At 44.6% G+C, this 12,099-nt stretch overlaps 2 protein-coding genes across 2 annotated transcripts in view; both read left to right on the top strand.

Annotated features, from left to right (window-relative positions):
• The window catches only part of LOC127227111 (protein mono-ADP-ribosyltransferase PARP14), a 30,962-nt gene extending 19,434 nt beyond the window's left edge, over positions 1 to 11,528 (top strand). Inside the window, exons 9-17 of the mRNA XM_051191397.1 lie at positions 16 to 91; positions 618 to 767; positions 1,047 to 1,109; positions 1,456 to 1,620; positions 2,741 to 2,947; positions 3,035 to 3,634; positions 5,145 to 5,278; positions 7,014 to 7,188; positions 7,484 to 11,528. Coding sequence (XP_051047354.1) covers positions 16 to 91; positions 618 to 767; positions 1,047 to 1,109; positions 1,456 to 1,620; positions 2,741 to 2,947; positions 3,035 to 3,634; positions 5,145 to 5,278; positions 7,014 to 7,188; positions 7,484 to 7,773 — 1,860 coding nt within the window. The 3' untranslated portion in view covers positions 7,774 to 11,528. The remainder of the gene's footprint in view (positions 1 to 15; positions 92 to 617; positions 768 to 1,046; positions 1,110 to 1,455; positions 1,621 to 2,740; positions 2,948 to 3,034; positions 3,635 to 5,144; positions 5,279 to 7,013; positions 7,189 to 7,483) is intronic.
• Dtx3l (deltex E3 ubiquitin ligase 3L) overlaps positions 1 to 12,099 on the top strand; it is a 795,722-nt gene that overhangs the window by 61,162 nt on the left and 722,461 nt on the right. The window lies entirely within an intron of this gene.

Genomic DNA, 12,099 nt, shown 5'->3' with positions numbered 1-12,099 from the left:
TGTCTGTATTTCCAGGCATTTTCAGATGAATTTGACAGAATGAGCAGTGGAAACCCTAGTGACCAAAGTCCCAAGGCTGAAGACTCACAAGGTTCAGTAAAGTTTTTAAGTTGACCGGTGATTTCTTGTTACTAAGTAACTGTTCAGTGACAGGAAAAGGATGATGATCAAACTATGGAATTAACTAAATTACATTCCATACACATGGGTATAAAAGACACTGGCCTGTTTGTGGGGCTTGGAGCAAGAGGGAAATGTGGTCCAAATTATATAGTCTGTACAGTGGGATTTTTAAATGATCAATGAGACCACCCCCTCTAATGCATAATGTGGCAAGTATTTTCCAAGAGACATATTATGGGACAATATAAGGCAACACTTCTCTGTCAAATGTGATTTGAGTTCATCTTATTTGGGGTCACTAGAGCTTTGTTTGCTATGTTGCCCAGAATAGCCCCAAACCCCTAAATTCAAGCCATCCTTCTCTCCCAGCCCTGGGCCAGCGTCATAATAATAAATAGACAGCCAGTACAGTGATAGGACAGCCTGTGACCTCAGTTATTCGTGCTTCTGATGGCGTGGCACCTAATCCTGCCTTTTTTTCTTTTCCTGGGCAGGGTTTTATGGGAGTCTTTCCAGCCCTGCTTTAGGAGTTCACGAAATGAATATTGGCCCGATTCTCTTCCAAGTGGCCACAGGGGACATCACCAAAGAAGTGGCAGATGTGATTGTCAATTCAACATCAAACACATTTACTCTCAAATCAGGTAACTTACTGAGATGGATTCTGTCTTGAGCAGCAATCAGTGTGGTAGATCCTATTAAAAAATGTTTCTATAAACAAAATGGTTTTGTGGTCTTGGGCTTGTTCCTGTTAATTACCATCTTTAAAGTTATTTCATTGGGCTTTCTTACAATTGGCAACATTTTTGAAATTTTCTTCTCTGCTAGTGATGCCCAGGCATGGGCCTGCCCTATGATGGAGTATGTTGGGGATACAAAGTCTGCCTTTCTGGTCAAGTTACCATCTTGATTTTCTCATGTAGGAGTGTCCAAAGCAATTTTGGAAGGTGCAGGACAAAATGTGGAGGCAGAGTGTTCTGTGTTGGGTAAGGAACGATGCTGCTTCTTGGTGCCAGATTGGAAGGGGAAGATTGACTACGGGAGGCTGTGAGGACGCTGAGAAATGTCTTTGGGCTGGGAAGATATGTATTAATATTTTGTTTTGAGATCCATGTATCAATCTTAAGATCATATATTTTATGAAAACTCTACATGAAAGAAAGGTAAAAGTGGAATGTTATCTCATAGTTAAGAGATATTAAGCCACAAAATTTCACTAATCATACTATTTCAAGAGCTTTTAATTCATAAAATATTTCCTCATCAAATCAGACATCTTGCTTTCTCCAAGAGTAGGTTCGCCATCTGATTGAGTCTGTTTATGTTTCACAGCTCAACAGAACAAGGAGTATATAGTTACTGAAGGTGGATTACTGAAATGCAAGAGTATTATTCATGTGGTTGGTGGGAATGATGTCAAGAGATCAGTTTCCTGTGTGTTGGAAGAAAGTGAACAACGGAACTACACATCCATTTGCCTACCAGCCATTGGCACAGGTTCGTAGCCACAGGCTTTCAAGGCATCGACTTCCCCATGGATTTGCTCCTCACTGGGTCCGGGTGATGACAGTGACACCTCACCCAGGAGTGGACAGTTTCCTCACTCCAAGGCACCCCAATCCATGAGGGAATGAGTAAAGCCTGGGACACTTTAAGTAGAAGGAGAAAGATGAGCACCTGTGGTCCCAGTTACTGGAAGGACTGAGGCAGGGGGAATGACCCGTGTCCCTACAACTGTCGACGACTTAGTCAAAGGCATTTACTGTAATTTTCTGCCATGGTGGTGGGCACCATTAACAGGATAATCCAAATGGGCTCTCAGTCTATTACATCAGCTTGCCCAGGAGACGTACATTGCCTGTCACGTGACTTTGGCAGCTTCCATTCAGTCTAGGCCACACCCATGATTAGAAAAGGACATTTCACAGTCTTACTTAGCCAGTGGGGTTCCAGGGTTTGAGAAACAAGATCTGGAACGTGTTGGAGGCAGGAGTGGATCTACTCTGTGGCTGCTCTGCATGCTGCTAGGCAGCTAAAATTGTACAGAGTATGGGGAAGAAGGACTTCTGGAGGCTCTGGGTAACTAATGCACCTAGAATAGACCATAACAGGTAGCTCATTGTTTTTGGTATCTTAATTTAAATTGGCTCCCCAGAGAGTAGCTGGGAGAATCCCAACACATCCATAAAATCTATCAGAGGCTAGGATTGTCTCTGTAAGGGCCATGTTGTTTCAAGATGTATTAGCGCATATGTGTATGTGTATATATATCTTTTTATGATCTTTTCAGGATACTAGTAAATCAGGAGGGGTGGGAAGACACCTGGACTCTGTAATGGAAGGGGAGTGACACTGGGAGCCAGGATCAGCTGTAAAGGACAGATGTGAATTTCACAAATTAAAATGAGTTTCAGGGTTTTTACCTGGGATATTGACAGCATGGAACAGAAGCTCCCCCTGCGCTGTATCTAGGATGTCAAAAACTATTTGCTATGTGATGTTAGAAAAGTGTACAGTGATTAAAGTGGAAGCAGACATTTTTCTTTCCTGTGACAACTGGGATTCCTTGTTTATGTCGAAGCCCTAACCTTGTCTTTTTGTGTGTGTGTTTTTAAAGGAAATGCTCAACAGGACCCAGATGCAGTTGCTAAAGCCACAATGGATGCCATTGAAGAATTTATCCAGAAAAAATCAATGCAGTCTGTGAGGAAAGTGAAAGTTGTCATCTTTCAGCCCCATATTCTGAAAATTTTTTATGACAACATGAAAGACAGAGAAGGCTCCCCACCTCCTCCCCAGCCATCTATGCTGTCTAAGATCGCCTGTGAGTTGTTCGCTTTTATGAAATACATATTTGTGACCTTGATGCTGAAGGGAATAAAAGAAAAATTAATTTTCATTTTTTCTTTAGCCTTTCTTGGCTTTCCAAAGCATGCTCCCCCCAAACAGAACACCTTGGTTTTGGAGAAGAAAATACAGCAGACAGTTTTCCAAGTTTGTGGTGCAGATGCAGATAGCGTGGAAGGCACGATCACCTGGATACAGAATCTGATCACTGATGAGCAGTTATCCTACACTAGTCATGATGACTGCATCCGAGACTTTGATGAGAGGGAGTACAAGAAACTGAATGAGCTGCTGGAGAAACTGAATATTGCCATTGACCTGGACCAGAAGACACCTTCGATTAAAGTTGCAGGAATTAGCAGAGACGTGGTACGAGCCAGAGATGAGATTGAAGACCTGATCAGGAGCATTCAATTGGCTAAAGAAAAGGAAAGCCAGGCAGACTATGTCTTCTCATTCGTGGAATGGCAATACATTGATAACAACATCACATACCATTTTGACAAAATAACTAACATGCAGTTGGAGGACGCACGAAAGGCAAAGCACAAAAACACTGTTGTCAAAATTAATAATCAGAACTTCACAGTGAACTTGAGCACAAACACAGCCACAGGCCCTCAAGGTCAGAGTCTCGCTGTTCAGCGCCACTTAAAAACTGAAGGTGAGTTACATGCTCATTGGTGTCAGCCACTGCTCCAACTCTGAGTTCAACCCAATTTTAGAAACACAGCAGTTTCAGTTTTGCTTTTGAGACAGTGTTTCACTATGTAGACATGGATGGCCTGGAACTCTTTGTAGACCAGGCTGGCCTCAAATTCATATATTTGCCTGCCTCTGCCTCCTAAATGTTGTGTGAGCCAAGCCACCCATACTCTACTATATTAAATTTTAAAGTAGATAAAACTCAAATAACCCTAGTAGAATAATTTCAAAATCTTGGTCCCTGAGTTTCCAAAGCATACACTATGGTTAGGAGAAAATACAGCATGAATGAACCCAACAGCTGTAACAACAGTTAATCCTGCATTTTCCCTCCCTGCAATTTATAAGCTTTCTGGATTCAGTTCTGGATCCCAAGCAGTTACGCTACCTCAGGTAGAGGTAGGAAGAAGGTAGTTTCAGAAGGAAAGTGGCCTAATGTTCTCAAGAACACAAAGGCCAAGGAGAGTACAGGCTCATTAGAGTTGGCCTCTGTGTCCATGAGGCTGTCCAAGGGAAGACTCCCATTCTATTCCCAAGTCTTTTCTTCCCTGAGTCAAAGGTTCCTGGGTACCAGGTCAGGAAGCAGTCTACAGGTTCCCTGATGGATCTGATCCTCAGGAAGGAAATGTCTGTCTTGTGTATGTGTAGGCAGTCGTTCCTGCCTTCAAACCACATAAGTACCCCCACCCCTGGCTTCCCAAATTGTATCCATCTTCTGTAGGATCAAGCTGAATGAACCCCTCAGATTCTAAGCAACCCTGGAGGAATGACATATCACATGTCGTATTCTGCAGCCTGTTACAGACAAACCCTATCATCCACCCAACTACCTCTTAAGGTTGCTGTGAAGCAAATGAGAAAGTACATGTAGGCTACCCTCCAGTTGTAGTGTGGTGTTCTGGTACAAACCATTGTATATGCAAAATGACAGATTGTTCAAAACAATTTAGGTAATTAATTTGTTAACTTACATCAAAGTAGAGGATGTGGTGATATATTGTTTATGATTTATTAAAACTTGCCTGAGCCACAAGCCATACAGCTTGTGGTGTTACAACCTTTAATCCCAGGACTCAAGAAACAAGCTGATGTTAGTTCAAGGCCACACTGAACTACATGAAATTGATCCAATCCTAAAGAGGAACGGCTTACACAAAGTTGATCTCAGCACTTGGGATTACAGAACTTTAATCCCAGGTTTTAAGAGATATAAAGGAAGAGATAGCAGTCAGGCTAGAGATCTCCCACTGTCCTATCTTCCCTTAAATCCCATCCCCTCTTCTGAACACACTTCCAAATTCATCCTGATAACAGTGGTCCATGATCTACACTTTTAAGGACATCCTTTTAGAAAGACAGGGAGTTTCTTGAATACATAGAATTATAAGACTATAGCACAAGAGGGAGGCAGGTTTTTGCCAAAGCATACTGGAAATGGACACGGGCACTCTCAAATGTCTGTTTTGCAGCTGAAATTCCTGCAAATTGGAGTGACATGAAGCAGAAGAAATTGCTTGTGGTCAGTCTGCAAACCAATGATCCTGAATACAGCATGGTGGCAAGCAAGTTCAAGCAGACTTGCGCAAACTTTATCATAGAGAAGGTAGGTCAGCTGCTGATGAGGTTCAAGGCTATCACAATCCTGAATAAACCCACTCACATATGGGTCTGTAGAGGTGGCTTAGGGGGTCAAGATTTTCTGCTGCTCTCTCAGAGGACCCCAAGTTCCAAGTTTTGTTTTCAGACCTACATCAGGGAGCTTACCACAGTCTGAAACTACAGCACCGGCACTCTGAAATTATGCTCTTCCATGAGCTCAGTTTTCATTTTATCCATCCCTCTCCTAGTATCTGTGGGCACATGGATTCACACGTGTCAACCCCAAATACACATAATTAAAAATAAGATCTTAAAAATACACCCCCTTTCACTCCCAATCATACTTTTATTACCCAGATTCAGTCACATTTGTGTGGCCTGTTCTCGCCTTCTTCCTTTGCACAGGATTTGGGGATTGGGTTCAGGACACCAAGCTTGCAGAGAAGTCACCCTGACCTGAGCCATCTCACTGGCCCCACCTTCAGTTTTGAGGGGAATTTTTGCTGGGTATAGAATTCTGAACTGGCAGTTATTTTCAGTGACTCCACTAGTTTTGGACTTCATTTCTTCATTTGGTACTCTCTCTTCTCTCTGGGATCCTGTCTCATCAAACTCTTGTATTCATCCCCCACTCCCACCCCACGTTTTCTGGTAGCTATTGGTGAGAGAGTAAATATGATGGACATGATGGTCAAGTGCTAACAATACATCGACTAAACAAAGTTTAAGATTTACTTTCCTTCCTTCCCTTCCTCCATCCCTCCATCCTACTTGCTGTGGTGCTGGGAATTGAGGCCAGGGCCTCACATACAGTGAGCATGTACCCTGCCACCAAGCTACACCACCACATCTGAGATAATTATGTGCTATTTTTTTGTTTGTTTGTTTTTAAGAAACTTCCCTTTTAAATGTTTAAGTTAAAAAATTGGAAGTTTCAAAACAAAAAATGAAAGTTTGAAAAGGTGAGTTAAATGACAAAATTTTGGGTAAGCAGAAATAAAATGGACACAGGTGAAGATGAGAAACAGTTGTAGGTAAATAATAAGAAGGGAAACATGATATAAAAAATCCTAAGTCCTATAAAAGTTTAACTACAGAGTCAGTTTTGCCTTTTATATTTTTCAGTTTTTGATGTTTTTGAGACAGGGTCTTATGCAGTTCAGGCTGGCCTGGAATTCAGAATGTAGTTCAGGCTTGCCTTGTCATGATCTTCATGCTTCAATCCCCCAAGAGCCAGGATTACACTCAGAGGGAACCACCATACCCAGATTAGAGGGAAAGTTATATATAACTCAGCTGGTAAATTGCATGAGACTCCACACAAAAAGTCCAGGTATGGTGGTGCAGCCTGATAACCACAGAGCTGCCAAGGCAGACACAAGTGGATCCCTGGGACACGTCAGCCAGTCAGCCTGACTCGGTGAGCTCCAGGCCAATAAGAGAAACTTGTCTGTGTGTGTGTGGGGGGGGGGCGGGGAGTGCTGGGAGGTAGAAGGGAGGTTCATACATATAGATCAGAGTATAACTTTGTACGGTCAGTGTTATCTTTCCAAATTCAGAGGTCAAGCTCAGATCACCATATGCTTCCTGAGCTGTCTTACCAGTTCTAAAAATATTCCTGAACACGGGACGCTGTCACTTGGCACTGAAGTTTTACTAATGAAAGACAAAGTTGGTAATTTGCTATTACTTTGGCAAGTGCTCTTGGCATCCCCAGAATACTTTATTAATTTATATAGATCGAAAGGATCCAGAATCCATCTCTCTGGAGGAGGTACCAGATACACAAAAAAGTTATGGATGACAAGAATGGCCATAGAAGAAATGAGAAACAGCTCTTCCACGGGACAGAGGCTAGCTGTATTCCACACCTCAACAGCAATGGATTTAACCGCAGCTATGCTGGGAAGAACGGTAAGGAAGCTTGCAATCAATTGCCCAAAATGGGGTGCTGCCTGGTAGAGGCTACCCTGGACTCTGTTCACTGTGTTCCTCACATCGTGGTGGACAGACAGTAAACATTAATACGTTCCAGTTTCACCCCAAGGGCTTCACTGCACCTTTGAGGTGCATTAATAATAATGATGAAGAAAAAGAATCCATATAATATATTCATGCTGAGCACTCCTTTTATAGTAGCTGCATATTGGGCTAACATATTGATTTATATGCTACACTGAATTACTTTAAAATGTCTTTGTCTTTGCAGCTGTGTGCTATGGGAAGGGAACCTATTTTGCTGTCGATGCTTCCTATTCTGCCAATGACGTATACTCCAAGCCAGATGTCAATGGGAAAAAGCATATATATTATGTGCGGGTTCTCACTGGGAACTACACAAATGGAAACTCGTCACTGATTGTGCCTCCTTCAAGGGATCCTCAAAATCCTACTGACTTGTACGACACTGTCGTAGATGATGCTCAAAAGCCAAGTATATTTGTAGTGTTTTATGACAATCAAGCATATCCAGAGTATCTTATCACGTTCAGGTGGTGACACTTCAGGGCATCTTCCAAGAGAAATTCAAGTTCATGTATCTGCTGCAAGACAATTTTTGGCTGTTTTCCTCCTCAAGCTTTCTGTAAGAGCACAAGGTCTTTTTCATGGACATGCCATGGACATGTTTCCTCAGCTGCTCCTCCATGATGGGAATGAATCTACTTGAGACCCAATGAACTTGAGAATTCAAATCAGATAACAGCTGTAGCCGTGCTGTCTCAGATGTGACAGTAACACCCTTAAGGACTTTCTGGAAGCCACGCAATCCCAGCTGCCACCAGTGGAATCATGTCGGAGCGCAATGGTGCCGTGGAGACGCACAGTTTCATGGACCCAGTAAGGCTGGTATCTGTCAACTGAACAGATTCCACAGCAGAGAACATCTTTCTTCACCAACAACCCTGTGCCATGTGGCTTGGACAGCTCCAGCCAGGGCTGTGTACAGACTGGGTGCTGGGATGTGGCTCATGGTCTGTGTGAACTGAGCCCCAAGGAGGGGCATGGCTCAGAAGCCCTGGCCCCAATTGCCAGAGGCCCTTTTTAATGTTAATCCCACTGTTCTGGCTACCTAGTGAAATCACTTGTATGATGCCTGTCACATCTCCAGGAGAAGCCCTTCACTATGAGTGAACTCTGAGGATATCTGCTAGCGTCTTTTCCGTGGCAGGCCAGCTTGTGAAGATTTCAAAGCTTTATGTGTAAGCCAACTAGTCAGATTGCCAACTTACTAACTCAGTGTCTACTGGATGGTAATTCTTTCTTGTGGTACTGGGGACTGAACCCAGGGCCTCACACATGCCAGGCAAGCACTCTACTACTGAGCTACACACCCCAGACCTCTTTACTTCTTATTTTGAGGCAGGCTCTGGTTAGTTGCCCAGGATGACTCTTATACCCCTCTATAACTGTGGCAGGCCTTGAACTCACTCTCTTCCTGCTTTGGCTACTTGTTGGAGGGCTGTGCCACCACACCTGACTTAAGTTCTTTTAATTTTCTCCCGAAAACTTCAGCCTCAATGCCATTTATTGAGTGCCTAGACTTTGCCAGGGAGAGTGAGAGATGAGCTTACATCCATGATTTTGTTCCCATGAATAGTGCTATGGGAAGAAGTTTTCTATATTTCAAGGCAAAGGGAACACATTTAGAGTACAAGAAACGTCCTTGCCTGCAGTCACCAAGGCGGGAACTCTCAGAGCCAGCCAGCTGAGTCTTGGTGTTGGTGTTGAGCCCTTCACAATTCCCCCCATAGAACCTGGCCTTGAGATAAGCAAGTGCTGTTTCGGCCATCATTCAGTGTCTGTCACACAGGGAAATCAGTGAGTGGCCAATACTCAGAGTTCATCACATGGTGGTCATTACACAGCGGCCGTTACTCAGTGGGGAATATCTCAGGTGATCTGTGAGGCAACCCAAGATTTTTCCAGCTTTTTTCTTTCTGGATTTTGTGTCCACTCTACTCATTAGGAGTTCTATAGACAAGGAGCTGGTGCTGTGTGACATCCTCGGGTGTTACACTCCTGAGTAGTGGGAGAATTAAGTCGCTGGTTCCCACGATGAGGATTACAATGGGCTTCAAGCAGAGCAAGGGGTCACCATTGCTGTCCCAATGACACAGAGGCCTTGGAACCTACGCTGTTGTTCATAAGTGGACTAGCACAGACTGGCTTAGGAGGGCCTGGCTTCCCCTGCACTGGCTTCTGGACTCAGTACTGACAACAGTCTAAGGAAATGCAATAGAAGTGAGAGGCTGTTTTCATCTGCTCTAGTTCCCCAGTGGTTTGGTTAACTCAGGGCAAGGCTGAATAGCATTTGTCACACTGAAGAATAAGGACCCAACCAGCATATGTTACAGTTACCTTCAGATTTGAAAAACGTCTCTCAGTAGAATCATTTTTCTCCTAAAGAGCAAACATGGGGCCATGGGTGTGTGTGTGTGTGTGGAGTTCAATGACATACAGTGGCTACTGCTGATTTAAAAAAAGCCACAACTGAACAGGACAGTGCTGAATGATCCTTAAGGTTCAGGTGGAAATTACTGGAAGGGCACAATGCACTTTAAGGTAGAAATCCCGTATCCAAGGAGCAGCCAGCCTGGAGCCCCAGTCACGTCTTGATAACTCACTGTAGGGCCACACGGGTCGCGTGTGCCTTGGTCACCTGAGGGGTGTGCTGAAAGCTCAAGCTGAGGTGCCACTTCATGCACCCCAGATTGTGCTCTCAGTGGGCATCTGGAAGATTCCAACAGCCCTGACACCCAGGGCCACACCAAGACTTTGGTACTTTTGCCTTTGTAGTCCCTTAGTGCATAAACACAACTAAAACCTAAACTTGGGGGCTACAGAGAAGGGCTCGGTGGTTAAAAGCACTTGCTGCTCTTGCAGGGGACCTCGGCTTGTTTCCCAGCACCCACATGGCAGTACATGACCACCTGCAACTATAATTCCAGGGAGCCAATGCCCCCTTCTGGCCTCTCAGGGAACTGCACAGATGTGGTACACATATACAGTCAGGCAAATACACATATTAAATTTAAAAAAATCTTTAAAAAAATCCAGACTATACAACTATACTAACTACATCCACAGATATCATCAAGCCCTGCTGAAGTTATTTTAGTAAAAAAATAAACAAATAAGCAAAAAACAAAACTGGGCGGTGGTGGCCCACCCCTTTAATCCCAGCAGCACTCGGAAAACAGAGGCAGGTGGATCTCTGTGAGTTTGAGGCCAGCCTGGTCTACAAAGCTACACAGAGAAACCCTGTAGCCCTGTCTTCAAAAACCCCAACCAACCAACCAACCAACCAATCAAAAAATACCCAACTCAAACAACAACAAAAAACCTGAAACATTTTCACAGAGCCTTGAAATCAAAGTGAGCCCTAGCCACCATACCTACTGAAAACTAGGTGGGTGTTAGCCCTGCTGACTCACATACACCTCGGAGCAGGACACTACAGGAATGTGTGGGCTCTGTTGGCCTCTGCGCAGCCCAAGTACTTACTGACCAGTTGGTATTACTCAGGTGAGGTCCTCTAGAGGCAGGATGGTATGGGAGCCAGGTCATGCTAGCTTTCACTGCGCTCACCCTTTATCTCTCAACAAAAGCAGGGCATCCCCTCCCGTCACCCGCCTTTACCAACGTCTGTCTGAACTTTTCCCAGGTCTTTGTACAACATTCCTCCTCACAGAATTAAAGACTTCCCTGCAGAAGAGTCCCCAAGCTTTGCCCAGCCCAGCCTACAGTGAATCCATTCTGTCAGTCCCATGCCTTCAGAGAACCTAAAATGCATCGTGAGAAACATTTTTCTGAGTTTCACCAAATAACACCCATGCTTGAAACCAAAATGTTTTTGTTCCCTTTAAAGTCAGAAGAAAGCTGTAACCCAGCCCCGAGGTTATTGGTGCTTATAACACAGCTGCTGAGAACACGGAGACGCTCCAGACCTGGCTGCACGGGACACCGAACGCTGGGCTTGTATGGATTCAGGCATTATGCTGGCCTACCTGTCACCTGCCAGAATGCACTCAGGCAGTACCCTGGTCAGCCCAGGGTTCCATGGTTGCGTAGTGTGAATGCAGGTGCAAAGGACCCCTTTAAAAGAAAGACCCCACTCATTTATGCTCTTTCCACCGTTCCCCTGGGGCACTCAGGACTCTTCCTGTCTCCCCCTCTTCTGTCCTCCGTCTCTTTACCTCTTTTTTCCCCTTCCCCACCCTTTCCCTTTCAAATAAACCTTCCAAGTTCTGGCATGTTTGTCCCCGTCCTTGGCCAACCTCTCCTGCCATGGAATCCACCAAGGTTCCCCACGTGCATTATCATCACAGGGATGGTTCTCGAGTTATCTATTCTTTTCTACCCTATTCCATACAGACCTGAGCCCTTCTGCCTGCTTCAGTGACCCACAGCTGAGTCATGTATAACAAACCAAAAAAGCACCTGAAGAAAAAGAGATCTGTGTCCTCCGTGGAGATAAACCTAAGAAGAGCAAACTGAGCGCTAGCCACAGCACATGCCATGTCAGGGGTACTAGTGGACCATTGCCTATACCTCTCTCCCTTGTCTGCCTACTCAGAGTTAGCTTCCTTGTTCCTTATGGGCTCAGCACTGACCCAAGTTCTGTGAGCGAAGCAGGAACCGCTACACTCCCTAGGAAGGAGGATCTCTGTGAGTTCAAGGCCAGCCTGATCTACAAAGAGAGTAGAGCTACCAACACAGTAGAACCCTTACTCAAAACAACTCCCCACCCCCCAAAAGAAAGAAACAGGGAGGAAGAGGGGTTGGAAGAGCCAGAGGTCAGGGAGGAAAGAGGCAAACAATGTG

The sequence above is a fragment of the Phodopus roborovskii genome, unplaced genomic scaffold (genome assembly GCF_943737965.1).
Source record: "Phodopus roborovskii unplaced genomic scaffold, PHOROB, whole genome shotgun sequence".
In the NCBI taxonomy this organism is placed as follows: domain Eukaryota; kingdom Metazoa; phylum Chordata; class Mammalia; order Rodentia; family Cricetidae; genus Phodopus; species Phodopus roborovskii.
The sequence above is the reverse complement of the archived record's forward strand: the minus strand, read 5'-3'. Positions and strand labels throughout refer to the sequence as shown.